General features: G+C 44.9%; 1 protein-coding gene across 1 annotated transcript in view; it reads left to right on the top strand.

Annotated features, from left to right (window-relative positions):
• Positions 1 to 14870, top strand: part of gpc4 (glypican 4) — a 39253-nt gene extending 24383 nt beyond the window's left edge. The window contains exons 2-9 of the mRNA XM_004073642.4: positions 618 to 776; positions 7901 to 8298; positions 10183 to 10348; positions 10837 to 10967; positions 11862 to 12008; positions 12100 to 12224; positions 12305 to 12477; positions 12563 to 14870. Of these exons, the coding sequence (XP_004073690.1) occupies positions 618 to 776; positions 7901 to 8298; positions 10183 to 10348; positions 10837 to 10967; positions 11862 to 12008; positions 12100 to 12224; positions 12305 to 12477; positions 12563 to 12774 (1511 nt within the window). The 3' untranslated portion in view covers positions 12775 to 14870. The remainder of the gene's footprint in view (positions 1 to 617; positions 777 to 7900; positions 8299 to 10182; positions 10349 to 10836; positions 10968 to 11861; positions 12009 to 12099; positions 12225 to 12304; positions 12478 to 12562) is intronic.
• The last annotated feature ends 927 nt before the right edge of the window (positions 14871 to 15797 follow it).

The following is a 15797-nucleotide window of genomic DNA, read 5'->3' as shown; positions in this document are numbered from 1 at the left end:
CAATACAGAGTATTCCAAAAGTGTTCTTATTGTGAAATTTCAGAGGTGTTGATCATTCCAACCTGTAAAATGGTGCCCAGAAAGACTTTTACTCTGCATTTCATCGTACAGAGGGTGTTCTCTATGACAATTGCCCCTCTGTGGCTGCAGAGACAAGGATAGTGTATGCGTACCTGCATTAGTCAGCTAGAGGCTGCAGTCATTATTTTTGTATTCCACTTGAAAAGTGATCCAAGTAGTTTATGTTTAACTACCGTACTATGGTAAGGCCTCTGCTTTGTAAAGTGGCCACCTTAAGCCTGCATGAAGCTTAGTTTTGCAAATCAGGGCAGTAAACGTGCTTGTAACAGAAAAAGTTGCATTAGATTTAGTGGAGGGAAGCACTGCTAATCAAGTGTTTATTTTCTAGTTTTCAAATGATAGATATACTGGCTGAATTATTTCTAGTAGCCGTATTTTTTTTAGTTTATCAATGGTCAGATTGTAAGTCAAGTATAAATAATTTAAGACATTAGGAAATTGTTAGATATTAAGTGTTTTTGCATGTACTTTAAAATGTTTTTATAAAAGTCTAGCAGGAAATGATGCTGGATTGTGCTGCCTCTCTTGTCTCCCAGGAGCTTCTCTCAAAGTGTGCCCACAAGGTTTCTCCTGCTGCACAGTGGAGATGGAGGAGAAGCTCAGCCAACAGAGCCACACGGAGATCAAAGCGCCTGTGTCCAGGCTTAGCACCAACCTACAAACCATCTTCAAAGAGAGGCACAACCACTTTGACAGTAAGCAAACACGCTCGCACAAACACACAAAGCCACTTTCCAGACAACATTGTGCCACTCTCTCCATTGCTGCTCTTGCGTTGCTCAGTTTTTGACGGACGCTCCCACCTGCCAGTGCTCTGCTCGAAACAGAGACAGTCTGTCTGCGTCTGTTGGTCTCTCCACCTGTCTCCCTGCATTTCATTTCCCAGTCGAATCACAGTCTTGCCTACACAGCTTAGTCCCCCCGAACAAGCTTCCCGTTTCTCCAGAGAGGCGTGCATGCTTCCAGTCGGGACCACACACATCTTCAGATTTTGTCTTCCCTGTACTTCCTGGTCCTCCATGTGTGTGCGCACATGTGTCCACGCCTGTAAATATTGGTATCAGGTTACTGCTTGTTGAAGACTGGAGTGCATGGGAACGTGCAGCAGTGCTGACTCACAGAGGAAGCAGGGCAGCTTCCAATACCCTCGGCCACCCAACCGTACCCCCGCTGCAGCTCTGAAAACAAGCTTGATAAGACTGAGACGAGTCTTAGTGGAAAGTTAAGGAGACGCTGGGTTTTCACACAGAATGTTAGGTTTACTGAGGGAAGTTGTATGGATGGTTTGAAGCACTAATATGTGCGTTTTTGTGCATTTTTGGGTTCAGAGACCTTAAGATCATATGTGTCCGTGAAAGTCAGTGAGGATGGTTTGTAACGAGGAGCTTGTGAATTGCAGCCAGATGTTAAAAGGAATGTGACGTGTCGGAATGTAGCGGCAGACCAGGACGTCCCACTCCTCTTTTTTTTCTCCCACTGCCCTTTGTCCTCATCTCATGCCTCACTTCCAAAACCCTGCCGTCGTTTTTCTCATCATGTTTCCAGCATGTTGTCCACTTCTGTCCTCCATTTTCTTTAACGCTCTGTGCACATTAGTCAAGGCACTTCATGGGATCTCAGATGACAGCGATCTGGTGAATCATTGGTTCATGATCTTTGTTAATTAATGAAGGCTCCAAGTAGTGTTTATACTTATTGACCAAATGAATAGACCAATTTATTCTAATTTCTTTGATTTTAAAGATGTTTTCATTCAGGGGCTCTTAACATAAATCCTCAACACGCACCGTTTTTTTTGGGTTTCATATATGAAAGCTCCTCTGAACTCTAGTGAAATTCTGGTCCACGTGAGATTAATGGGTTTTGTTTAAGCTGCAAGTGAATCGTTTTGAAATCTACTACAGTATGAATGTAGATGGACCGTCTGACCGAGCGAACATGGGAAGTAGAGGAAAGAGACAAAGGCTATATCCTAGTCTTATTCTTTGGCCTACTTACTTGAAAGAAAGCCTATTATTGGTGGTAAGGGTACAGATTGAAATGTACTGTTTAAATCAAGACTGCACTCTAAGGCAGTGTTTTTCAACCAGTGTGCCGCGGCACACTAGTGTGCCGTGGGAAATGGTCAAGTGTGCCGTGGGAAATTACCCTCATTAATCATTCACTGATCTAAAAACATTTTCCATTTCCAGGAAATCAGCTCTTTGTTCATCCAAACAGGCCCTGATAAAACACTGAGTAGTGAGGAATATAAAAGATCTTAAAATTACTTTTTCTTTGTGTTTATTTGATTCTATTAAAGACATTTTGATAAGAATGACGGTATTTACCTGCAGCTATAGCGGTTTGCGGAAAAGTCCCGCCCCTTTACCTGTCTCCGCCAATCATTGTTGAAGGCTTAATCACATGTCAGCAGTCTGACCAATCAGAAGTAGTTAAAGTCTTCACTTCCTTGTTCTTAATTCTGCTCATAAAGTCTCTCAGTTCCAACAAAAATACCAGCTAAAGCTCGTCTTTAGCGGTGTAGCTTTCCACAGAGACCGGTGTCAGACCGTGTCAGACCGTGAACAAAACAATGAAGCTCACAGATGCGAGTCTTTCTGCCCTTTTTCGGCAGTTTTCACACTACATCACCCATGATGCATTTGCTTAAAGGGCCAGTGTCCCAGCGCACATGGAGTGCGCGGGAAATGTCTAGAAACCTCAACGGACAAACAAACAGTTTCTAAATTTTCTAATTTAACTTTTATTTCATCTCTTAGAAAAAACAGCCGCAACTTCCTGCTTTTTTGGCCACAATTATCACAAAATGCACGTGAGATTGCGGGGGGGGGGGGGGGGGGGGGGGGGGGGGGGGGGCCTTGTCGATCGATAGAGACCATGAATTTCTGCTTATTTTTTTTTTTTTTTTGGATGCTGGTGTGCCGCGGGATTTTTGTCAAGGTTAAAGTGTGCCGTGGCTCAAAAAAGGTTGAAAAACACTGCTCTAAGGTATAGTCTCACGTACAGAGGTAGACCTGTACCTGTACCTCTACCGGTAAAGGTTAGCACCCCTGAGTCCCTAAAGCTCCTCCTTAAAAAACAAAAACAAATTCAGACACCACTACAGCTCAGAATGCCCCTACAATTGGAGCCATAGGTAGCCGTAAGGGAAAAATTCTGTTTGAGCCTAAGTTGCACATATTTAAGACACAGGGGTGACGCTGTCGTACTGTGCCTTCACTCCAAAGCCTAGTCGTTAGTGAAGCCATTGTCACAACTGCCCTTACGGCTAGATAGGGGCTATCTGCAGGCAAAAAATGGGCAAACCTGTAGGGGGCATGCAATGTCACTTACCACATGAACAGCACTTATAGGTCCTTTTTGCGCAGTACGCAAGATTTGGGGAGAGGTTGAAAAAAACGAAAACGTCTGACACATCTACGTCTCACCTACTTCACCCTTACCTACCCTAAAGGCCCGTACACACCGGGACGAATTTCGCCTGCGATATTCGCCGACGTTTAACGCCTCGTGACTAAACAAAGGGCGCCAATGTGAGTGTGCACACCGACGCGAAAAAACGCCACGCGTCAAAGCGTCACTTTTTAAAAAACGCCTCGGGTTCGGTTTTTTGGTTTGACGCGCCGCGTCGAAAACTATACAACCAATGAGAACGGCGCTTTTGCACACGTGTCTGGAGCTTCTGAAGTTACAGTATAACACAACTTGGGGGCGCTCAAACACAAAACTGCCTTTCTGAGCACACATACCAGCGAAGAAGATATACGCCAAGTAGCGTCTACATTGCGGCGAAGAAATAATGACGGACATTCTAAAATATCCCCAAACCAAGCACCAGTTGGAGCAACTGGTGCTTGAAATATTCATGTTTTCTTTGTATGATTCTGAAAAGCGCGTAAATACTTGCTCTCTTCTTCTGAGTGAAAAACGACTTTAAGAAGCGTAAAGTTGCGCAGCGCCACCTTGTGTACAGGAGTATTTCGGTTTTACATTAAGCGCTATCTAATGTCAGGGAATGAAATTGCATGTTCACTCGGCTCATCGTCAGCGAAAATCGCCTTGGTGTGAACACAAAAAACGTGGCGAAAAACGCTGGCGAATAACGCCTGGCGAATATTCGTCCCGGTGTGTACGGGCCTTTACGTATTGTATCGGTGTCAATTACCACTGTCTGTAGAAAAAATGTGCACAAACCTTTTCACTCTATGGGCTCACTGAGTGGTCTATGACCTGCGTGCCTCATAGTGGTTCACCAATTTTCACCCACAGTAAGCATGCATCCACCCTTGAGGGCAGTTCTGACAAAACTGATAGGGACTATTGGGTATATTAATGCAATAAAACCAGAGGACAGCAAAATAGAAGTTATTTTGACTTTTCGAGCTTTTGACCTTGAAGCACATTGGTTTTTCTGGTTGCACGGTAAACCAAAAGCAACTGAAAATGGGAGTAATTAACACTAAACTAAAGAAGCTGTTACTTTGGAAACTACGTGTTTGAATTAAAAAATGTAAAGGAAAGCAAAAAAAGCGCATAGCTAAAGGTAGTTTGAAAAGGAGGTATGGCCAGACGGCCAGCAAATCAGAGGTGCTCGTTATTTATCAGTATATCATTTGACTTACATCATTTTTTAGCTGGGAGTACTGTGAAAGAAGACAGCAACGGGTCATTTCCACCAGTTAAGCAGTTTTAACTGAGGAGGGTTCACTTTCAGAGGAGCAGTGTGAAAGCAAACCCAAATTGTAAATGATTTTGATAATTCCTGCTTCATCCCTGTTCCTCTTCAGCAATGCAAGTTGCTGCTGATTGTGAACAGTTAGGTGTTTTTTTTCTGACACATATCTCAGGATTATGTAGTTATCTTGAAATTAACGTCTAAAAGAAGAGTTTGCTGAAACTGACAGAGGAAGTGTTTATCACTGTTTATTACAGGAATAAGCACAGTGACGATGACATCGTCTGAGCACTCGCAGGGAGTGGGCTGCCCGTATGCATAAACACAGCTGCCACTGTACACGAAGACGGACGCTGCAACATGCGCTCCCGCACTAACAAACTCAGGAAGCGGTGTATATGATTAGGCCGGCTATCATCATGCGCCTGGAGCGACGAGTCATGGCTAATTAAGAACTGGGCCAGAAATAGTTCTCCCCTCTCTGTGTCTCATCACTGTGTGTTTGTCCTGGCCTCAGCCCGTCTGTCCTCTTGCAGTGACCCCGTACCGTAGAGCAAGTCTATGTCTGGGAATTAAGTGCTTGGATTATGCCCCCCCCCCTCTGCCTGCAGACACACATAACAAGAGACATCCATCTGAAGTGGTGATTTACAACAGCAGGAGGGACAGAATCCCATCCCGAAAGAAAAGGAAGAAAGAAGCTCAAGGACTAATTGGTGCAAATAGGATGCAATTACTGCCTGGGCTGGGACTGGGAGGAGTAGAGTTTATAAGGACGCCGTCGGGAGGTGCAAGGAGGATGGGGGGGCTCTGTGCAGGAGGAAGTGGGAGGAGATCGGTCAGCCCTTCTGTTCCCATGATGGATTGGATCCCAGATTCATCTATAGACTTCTCTCTTCTAAATATTGAAACAGAGGCAGCTCGGTCCACAGATGCTCCGGGCCAGGAGCTGTGGTCCGTCTTTAGATTTCACTTCATCTTCCTCCGTGTAACCCTTCACCCAGATAGTCTCACGCCGCTGGCTGAGTGACGGGCGCCGTTTAAAATGGAAAAACATAAGGTGAACGTTGAGTTTCCCTGTTTTGTTGGCAGACTGCTGCATGTCATAAACTGTGTTTTAATAGCAATGCAAGATGCCTGCAATAATGCAGCTCATGCTTCACACCCTCCAGCCCAGGCCAGACGACCTCAACGCGCAGTTTCCCTTCTGACCCCCCCCCACGCCTGCCAGACAGTGTCCGAACTCCTTATGTTTGCCGTAAATGCATTAGAACCCAAAAACTGCAGATAGCGAGTTTGTCGTCATCCTTCATCGTTATTTCTTCTCCTCTTCACCTCATCCGTCTCCTTTCACTGACTTTCAACTTGTGGCAGCTCCAGCATTCCAGTGGTGGTGGGGGGTGGACCCTTTCCTTTTAATCTCCATCAGTGAAGCATGGCGCCCGGTGCCCTTCTCCCCCCCAGTTGTGCGCGAGCGCGCGTTTGTGTCGGAGGGGACGGAGGCTAGCTGCCGCAGCAGCAGCAGCGGCGGCAGGGGAGGCAAATGGAGGGGCCGCGGTGTTTCCGGTATCCTTGGCGACACAGTGGGGATTTGGAGTTAAGAAAGCCCTCAACTTAACCCTCCCCGAGACGCCCTCACCCCCCCCCCCCCCTAATTTCTTTTTTTTCCTTTTTTCAGCATGTCAGTCTGAAGTGGAAGTGACGGCGCTTACTCGGGGTGGGGGTGGGGGGCTGTGCGCGCGTCCCGGTGGTAGAAAGCGTTTAGCGGCTCCCCCCGCGAGAGCATGGGAACTTTACATTTCAAAGCCATGAAAGCCATGCGGGACGAGGAGGAGGAGGGGGGGGGGGGGGTTGTCCCACACAGGTCACCAAGGTGGGGGGGGGGTGCGTTTATGCCAGTGTGCATGTGAAACTTAAGGTGAAACATTTTCAGAGACTCTGAGGAATTCTCATTTTGCTCAGATTAAGAAAGTTGCAGGGTTTGGGGGGGGGGGGGGGGGGGGTCCGCAGGAGTAGAGGCCTGGATTATTGGAGGTGGGAGGGGGTGTTAAGGGGGGAGAAATGGACATTCCTAAGGATGAAGTAGGTCATTGTTCCCTGTCTCTAGTGAAGAGAGTTCTCAGAAGGAACTGATGAAGTGAAAGCAGTGAGGGGGGGGGGGGCTGCAGGTCCATATGCGGGAAGGGAGGTCGTATTATTCGTTAATCCTATTGAAAATACTTCTGAAGGACAGTCCAAGAGGAGCAGGGAGAAAGGAGAGCGAATGGGATGTGACAACAGAAAAATGCCATTGATGGTGGTCAGTTTAAGGCGGACTGATGTGACGAGACAAGTCGGGCAGGGAGAGCAGAGATGCTGCAGCACCACCGTTCAAACCGCCCTCCCTCACATGTTCTGGACTCCTAACCCACCATGAGTTGGATTTTAAGGTGGTAAAAATGTACTAAAGCGTACGCTGTGGATCTGCACTTTAGGTGGGGGTCCGATTCACAAATTAGGATCAGCGATTCACAGATCCAACCCTCGATTCTCACACGGGGTGTCAGAAACCGATCCTGTCGTTTCAGACTTAATTGCTATCAGATGTGTCCAGATCAGGGAGCAGATATTTATTTTTATTATTTTGATCTGCGCTTGATGTTTCAAACTTACTTTGAATAAATATCTTGGTAAAAGTGCATATTATGAACGGATGACAACATTTGACTGTGCAGCAGAATACGCCACCAGTTTGAGCTTGGAGGCGCACAGAAGCAGCTCAGTAAATGTAGTGAAATAGACACAGATTTGGCTCAAAAACTCTTCATAAACATTTGAAACTGTCAGCAAGCGGCTCTGTTGGTTTGTCTTAACACAAACAACAATCGAGGCAGTTTTAACAGAAACGGTTTTTAAAAAAGTTCTACAAAAGTATCAGATATCTGGAGTTATTTAAAAGGAAAATGACTGAATCGGATTGGGGCTAAAAGAAATTCTGATCGGGACATCCCAACTCCACTAAATTGGACTTAAATATTTTCACGTTGTTTTTTGAAAAAGATTGCAAATATCCCAGTATTGGGATACTGCTACAGCCCTAAATATGAGTGGAAAATGAGCATCAAATCTCTGGACTGCAATCCTCTTTCCTTCTCTCCGCAGACTTTTTCCGTGAGCTGTTGAAAAACGCAGAGGCCTCGCTGCACAACATGTTCTTAAGAACGTACGGAAAGATGTACGAGCAGAACTCGGAGCTCTTCGGGAACTTCTTCGCGTCCCTGACAAGGTACTACATAGACGGGAGCGCCAAGGTGGACCTGGACGCCATGCTGACGGACTTCTGGGCCGACCTCCTGGAGCGGATGTTCCGGCTGGTCAACGTGCAGTTCGAGTTCAGCGACGCCTACATGGAGTGCGTGAGCCGGAACACGGACGAGCTGCAGCCCTTCGGGGACGTGCCCCGCAAGCTCCGCATCCAACTGAAGCGAGCCTTCATCGCTGCACGCACGTTCGTGCGCGGCCTGAAGCTCATGCCGGAGGTTTTCAATAAAGTCTCCACGGTAAGTCCTTAAGCGAAAAGGCCTCAGACACAGGTTTCCGTGTGCGTCCTTCCCTTTAGTGTCTGACTCGAGGTTTGTCTGGGAAAAGTCTGAGAAGCTCCTTTCCCTCCTTTGTGATGAATATTTCCAGAGCAGTGAGTGATTCACTGACTTATAGAATACACTGTTAGGCTGAGCTGGTTTTTAAAAATGAACAGTCAGACTACCTGTGTGTTTGATATAGACATAAAGGATAAGGGATAAGTGTTGAAAAATCGATCTAGTACTGAGAGTAACAGCAGTATTGGTTGAAAACCACAGACCTGAACAAGATTATGTTGCTGAAAAGGTATAAATCAGGTGCTTCAGTCCTAAAGTCAAGGAACAGATGTGATCAGAGGTCCTGCTAAACCTTTTGAGCGTCATGCGCGGTATTCTGGCAGCAGCGCGTTTTGGGCGTCAAGGCGCAATGTTTTCAAAGTTTAAATATCTGAACGTTGGACAAAGACGATGCGTTGCATCAACCATTCAGGGACTCGACTTTGGTAGCGATGTGTTGATGATGTGATCAGCGGGTGGGGTCCAACACCAACATGATCATTGCTATTTGTTCTACTCCTGAACTTTGTTGTATTTTTCTTTTTTATATCAAGACAAAAGTTCTAATTCTAAATCTAATTTTTTTCCTTTTATTTATTTTTTCCCTCTGACATGTGTCAAACTCAGGCCCGGGGGCCAAATTTGGCCTGCATTGTAATTATAATTGGCTTGCGAGATCATATCAAATGTGCATTAGAGCTGGTATACACTGTACCGCTAACACTACAAATCCCACAATGCTTTGCTAGTACGTTGGCGCACAGTCAAAACCAGCAAGCGCTCTTTTTCTGTTGACACTGACAGCCATGCTCCCGTCTCATCAGACAAATTCATTTCACCCTCCACAAAGATAGCTAAACGAAAGACTGACAACAGGAGCTTTCAAGACAGGCCTGCTAAAATACCAGGTTTTCCCCGGCTCAGAGCCCGACCCCAGACTTTGGTGAACTTGCATTTAAGAAAAGATGCCAGGTATCCGGCTTAGACCAATGTGCAGATTAAATCAGAGAGTAGCAAACTGAGCTTGAATATCTGTTTCTTCTGCAGTTTTTCTACTGCAAGTCATGGTCTGTTCATAGCTGAAATGTGGGATTTTTATTGAATGGCATTATTATTTTTGGTTCTTTTGTTGTCGGCTTTGAAAAATTTGGTCCGTCGGTATTCTGTGTTTTTAAGTAAAACTAAACTTTGTTTCCATATGGAACGGTCAAACATTACATGTCAGTTGCAGGTCTTTTTTTTTAAAATAAATATTGAGTTTGGCCCGTGACTTATCTTCACTGCTGTGAATTTGAGCTTGCCTGCCCTGGACTAACAGCAAGTGGTCAAACTGGGTCACAGAGAGACGGAAGCAGCGCTGAGAGCGGCCGTCATTCAGACGCAGCTCCTGCAGCAGAGTCTGTGAAGGATCTCATGCACACAGACGTGGAGACACGGTCACTGATGTGTTTGTAGAGCCCTTCAAAATACCTGACCTCTACATCATCCGTGTCCTCCGTGCATTGACTGTAAATAAGATATTACTAACTAAATATTGGGCTGTAAAATCAAATTCAATCAAATTGAATTGTTTCTTGAAATAAAAAGTGCCAGTAAAATAAGAAAAAGTTTCTCCGTTCAAAAGCGTTTTCCTTTATAGTTTTAAATGTCAGGTGTGTATAAATGTAGATTGTATCCTTTTAGGCAAGATTATTGGACTTTGCCATATCGCCACAAAGTTAGTTGAACCTTTTGTGCATTGATTCATGCTCCACATGTTGAGAGTGTTTGGGTGCAAACCATCTAACCGCTCTCCGCCTCCTCCAGGTCAGTGCGACCCCCAGCTGCGTGCGAGCCGCCACCAAGATGCTGTACTGTCCGTACTGCTCGGGCCAGGTGGCGCTGAAGCCCTGCCAGAACTACTGCCTGAACGTGATGCGAGGCTGCCTGGCCAACCAAGCGGACTTGGACACGGAGTGGAACAACTTCCTAGGTGAGCCGATGCGAACGGCGGCGCCTCCAGCATCCGGGTGCTTTCAGCTGAACACCGCCCCGCCCTCTTAACCACCGCAGCTTTGTGTTGTGTTTGGCTTCTATTTGTTTAATCTCTCACCACTTTGGGGCAAATAATTCACCAGTTTTTATCATAAAATTACCAGTCATAGAACTAAACGCTCTAATAATCAGTAGATGACTGTTGTTGGTTAGTGGCGGTCTAAAAGCTTTAAAGCTTAAAAACTTTATTGTTGAAAGTCGTGTTGAGACAAGTCTCCTTCTTAAGTGATGAAACTGTAAAGGACAGGGAGGGGCCACATGTTTTGTGTGCCACAAAGTGAGTGAACACTTGTGTAAACACCAACCGACACAAGTTTCATGCCAACACTGATCGGATGGGCTCTCATCTGACCGTTCACTGATCTGCAGAGGCTTCTTCCACCTAGTGGTGGCTTTCGGGAATAACACTCCTCCTTGGGTTTTCAGACGCCATGCTGAATCTGGCAGACAGGCTCGAAGGCCCGTTTAACTTTGAGTCAGTGATGGATCCCATCGACGTCAAGATTTCTGAGGCCATCATGAACATGCAGGAGAACAGCATGCAAGTCTCTCAAAAAGTAAGGACTTTTTTTTTTCAAGCCAGTGGATCCAATCAAAATTCTTCCTTTTTCTACATGTTTGAATGGTTGCTATATTTATCTTTTTACATGAGTGAAAATTGAATAGTAATCACCATTTTTTATTTCTTTATTTAGAACTCGACCAAAAAAAAAAGATTGTAAAAGAAAGAAATGATAGTTGTCACATTTAAACGTTTTTCTGTCAACTTCCTGTTTAACTTCAGCAGGAAACAAAACATAAACGACAAAATCCTGAAAATGTTTCTTCAGGTTTTTTAGCAGACGGCAGTTCCAGTAAATCAATGAAGACAATGCAATAGAAAAGAATAAAAACTCTAATCATTTCATCTTATTTATAAAAAACTGACTTTTTCAAGAGATTTTCATAATATTCCTAAATTCATATTCATCGTGTTTTTTATTCTATTTATTATTCTAATACATTTATTACTGTTTAATATATATAAAACAAATTTGTTTTTGTTTTCCAGAACTTATTTCAGCAAAATAATCGTTAGTCTTTTTTTTTTTTTCTACCAAAAAAAACTCAATCACTTTACTTTGAAATGCGTTACCGACACTTTACTTTGAAGGTCTATTCACTTCCGGCCACAGTAACGCATACGGTTATAAGTTTATCTACTTAAAATACAACATATTTCTGCATTTTGTAGCGATAAATACATTGCCTGAATTGTATTTAAACTGAACTTCATGAGATTTATGAAGATTGCAAATCGCAGATGTCATCGCAAATATTCAAACTCGTATTTTCAGGGACAGATCGCAGATATTCGAGTATTTTGATACTAATTACAGCCCTTCTTTGTTTGATAAATTGAACAAGATGAGATCACACTAGTTGGTAAACTTTTGCTGAACCTCCCTCAGGTTTTCCAAGGATGTGGGACGCCAAAGTTGAGCCAGAGCTTCCGCAGCAAACGTTCTCTGAAAGAAACGGGCTTCACGGGTCGGTTCCGTCCCTACACACCGGAGGCCCGGCCCACGACGGCCGCTGGAACGAGCTTAGACCGACTGGTGAGGAGAAAAAACCTGCTGCTGCTTTGGTCTAACCCTGCTCTTTTTGTTTTTGCTCCGTCTCACCAGTTTCCTTCTTTTTTCTGTGCAGACGAGTGAAGTGAAGAAAAAGCTGAAACACGCTAAGAAATTCTGGTCCACGTTGCCCGAGACGGTGTGTGCAGATGAGAGGATCGCCCCCGGCGACGAGTGCTGGAACGGTACAGCAAAGAGCAGGTAAGGCCGGCTCGGGTCTGCATGCATTCGGGGCTTGGAGCCTGGCGGGGATCGTTCACGGCGGACTCGCTCTCACACAGGTACGAGCTTCACGTCATCGGAAACGGATTGGCCAACCAGGGCACCAACCCGGACGTGGAGGTGGACATAACCAAACCGCACACCGTGATTCGCAGTCAGATCGCAGCTCTGAAGGAAATGACCATCTGGTTAAAAACGGCACACAGCGGCAACGAGATCATTGAAAGCATAGGTGAGAGCTTTGCACCTGCCAGTTCTTCCATTTGAAGATCTTTGAAGTTCCTACCTGATCCGCCGCCGTTCTCTTCCGTTTGCAGACGACGACAGCAGCGGGGAAAGCGGCAGCGGCTGCGACTCCGCATCCTGCGAACCGGACATTTACTTCTTCACCACCACCACGCCCATCCCCAAAGGGCCGCGGGTCAATCTGGTGCACAGCAATAATTCCGCTGGGGTTCCCATCCGGGCAGGTGTGACGCTGGCGCTCTGCGGGCTCATCGCCGCTCTGCTCGCGCCGCGGTTGAGATAAAAAAGTGAGCCGGGCGAGAGAAAAAACGGAACGCTGGAAAAGGAAAAGAAAAAGCGAAGGGGAAAACTGTCAGAGACTTTAACAAAGACTGCCTTCAGGACCTCAGACTGTCCGCTGTTTGGGGGGGTGGGATTCGTCTTGATATTACAATAACTTCACTATTAACTATTTGTATGTTTTTAAGGACATTGGTGTACAGCAGCACAGTTTTCTTCCCAAGAATCATCGGATCATTTAGCTCCCTTTAGTTTCACTTTGCAGCATTTCCGACCTAAAATGACCTTCCTATTCTTGCAGTTGAATCTCCCGATACATTTTGTGCCTTCTTCAGAGCTCAGCGCTTGATGACGCGTTCGGAAAGATGTCTGGTGGAACGGGGTGTGCTGGTCGTCATATTCCTGAGGATATTTTAGGCAATGATGCAACATTTTCAGTGGATGAATCCCTGTAGACCTTTAAAAAAAAAAACAGTCCAAATCTGTAACACCTACTGTGTTCGCTTTGGCTGTCTTAGCTTTTTTTAAAGGTGGAATTGAAGAGCTGAGGTTTTGTCTGACCCAAAGATCTTTCCTTTTTGGTTCTTGCACCCGCTACGACCGTAACAACCACCTAACCTTTTAACGTCTTCAGTAGTGAAACAATACCTCGTTCTTGGATTCGATGCGAACTCTGAGTTGAAGGTGTCTGATAGTTGGATGCGTGGCTCCCCCTGGAAGAAGAAGGCGTCATCGTTGGGTCTCAGACGCCCCTCGCCGCCGCTGAATGGCTGCGTTCAGCACAGACTGCACGGCGTAGACTGTGGAGAGAAGATGGATGTCCAGAGCATTTCACGTACGAAACCAGAGGAGAAAAACAAAGTGTTTTGTTTGAGAGATCAAAGTCTATTTTGATACAGGGTTCTATGTTGAGGAGATGTGATTGTTTGTCTATTTTTGGTATGAAGATATATATTTGGTACTACAGGCAGACTGTACTGCTTGTCTGAGAGGATGGAAGAGGACAGAGTGCACAGTTTTACCCTCCCCTCCTTGTCTTGCCTCTGAAATAGCCTAAGTAGTACAAACAGGCAGGAATGTGTTCTCACCCTTTAAGGTGGAATCTTGAGGTTCCGTCACAGTTGCGTTCCTCCCGTTCGGTTGAGTGTTTTGTCCCGCTTTTTTAAGGATTTAGTCTGCACAGATTCCCTGAAAGTTCAGCATCCTCCAGTTTGATAATCAGGTCTGTGAGTCGACCGTTTCTACCCTAAACCGATGCTGCCTCCTGTAGCTTTTGTACAGTAACTTATGTCTGTATTTGAATGTCATTGCAACATGTTTTCCCACCCAAATACAGCGCTATAGCATGCGTACAGCTGGAAAAGGAACACTTGGCTCTCTGAGTAATTTATTAGACGCTCACATGAGGAAAAGAAATCCTGTTCAAGTGTAAACTCGAATCAAACCTCTTTGGTTTGAAGCGAGCGCCGTTAGGTTTTAAAGACACCTCCCGTTTTTATTAAGGTTCAGAGTTTGAAGGATTTGAAGAAAACATCTATGCATTAAAAGCCCTGAAGCCTTAAACGAAAAGCAGCGCTTCCACTTCAGACGGGAACTCTGTTTTTGTAACCCGTAAACATTTCTGCATGGGCTTGTGCACGTGTGTTGGAGCTCCGAAGAAGCAATCTCAGAGCTGGGGTGGGTGAAGGGGGGGATGTTAGGTTTATTGGTTTTGGGTGGCGATGGTTGAATGTCGGCGCTTGCAGGCCCCGGGGCGGCGAGCGAACCCGGCTGGCAGGAGCTGCTGGACGGTCATGTGACTTAAAAGTTAGGTTAGGTTCGGCAGGTGTTGGAAGCTTTGCCTTTGGCCCCTCGAGAACAGAAAAGGACTCGCTCTGAAGAAACGAATGACTGAAAAGGAGTGAAAGAAGTGTAAATACAGAGCAGCCGGGTTTAGATGTCTCTAAAAGAGGCCTTAACAGTACACCAGATTTTTACATGTCAGAGTATCTCCTAAATGTTATCAAAAAACACACAAGATAGATGTTAAATTGTAAGAAAAAAATGTATATTAAACATCATTTCTTAGTCTTGTGGAAATAAAGACTGCCAATATTTAAATGACTGAGTCTGTTTGTTTATTTTTGCTTCTTTTGGGTTCATGTCACCTGAAAATGGAAAAAAAATGTGAACATAAATAATCACAAAACTAATAAAGGCTTACGTTTGCATGATCCTGGTTTATAAGCCCCTCAGACTGATGTGTTTTGACAGTCATCTACCTAAACTTTATTTTGGTGTTGATCATGGCCAAAACGCTGTCATTGAATGAAGCCTGCAGCATCCAGAGCTCGTCTATGCAGACTGCTCCCTCCAGCTGTTGCATGGAACGAATACAGAGGCCTTTTAATTTGAAAACCAACAGGAAGTTGATCATTTGGAGGGAAAAAAAGACACAAAGATTAAAGTGTTTATTTCTCTAAACGGCAAATTTTATGACTTGGAGGAGATGGAATAGAAGAATTGGTAAAATTCTTTAAAAATTTGAATACTGTGGAAAAAAGTTGAGTATTGGAGGCTCTTTGGGCTTATTTAATCAGTAACTCCAAACCCCTGCAAAGGTTTGTTTTACCTTTTGGAATGGTCTAACGGTCTCGGTCTAACAGTACCGGTCACATAATCACAGTGAAGACTGCAAACTGCTGTTTTCCGATGATTGCAGCCTGTTTGTGATGATTTTATTGACCTGTGTGAATGAAAACAATGAGCTGTGCAGTCAGTCACACTGCAAGACATGAAACGTGGGTGTTATTGTAAGAATTCACATTGATGTATTAGATAAAATAATAAAAAGAAAAAAACTTCTCATCTGGACCTTTGAGTTCTGATGTGGCCCCATAGTGAATGAGGTTAGACTAGAGAAGGGAAAGTATTTGAGCTCACATGTTGATAGTGGAAGGGATGTTAAGAAAGGAGGAGGCTGGATGTTCCTGGTGAGTGTTTGTTTTTACAAACTGGTAACTTTGGCAGAGCTGTGGACCTACATGA

This window comes from Oryzias latipes, chromosome 10 (assembly GCF_053564925.1).
Source record: "Oryzias latipes strain Hd-rR chromosome 10, Olatipes_Hd-rR_3.1".
In the NCBI taxonomy this organism is placed as follows: domain Eukaryota; kingdom Metazoa; phylum Chordata; class Actinopteri; order Beloniformes; family Adrianichthyidae; genus Oryzias; species Oryzias latipes.
This window is presented reverse-complemented; position numbering and strand designations above follow the sequence as displayed.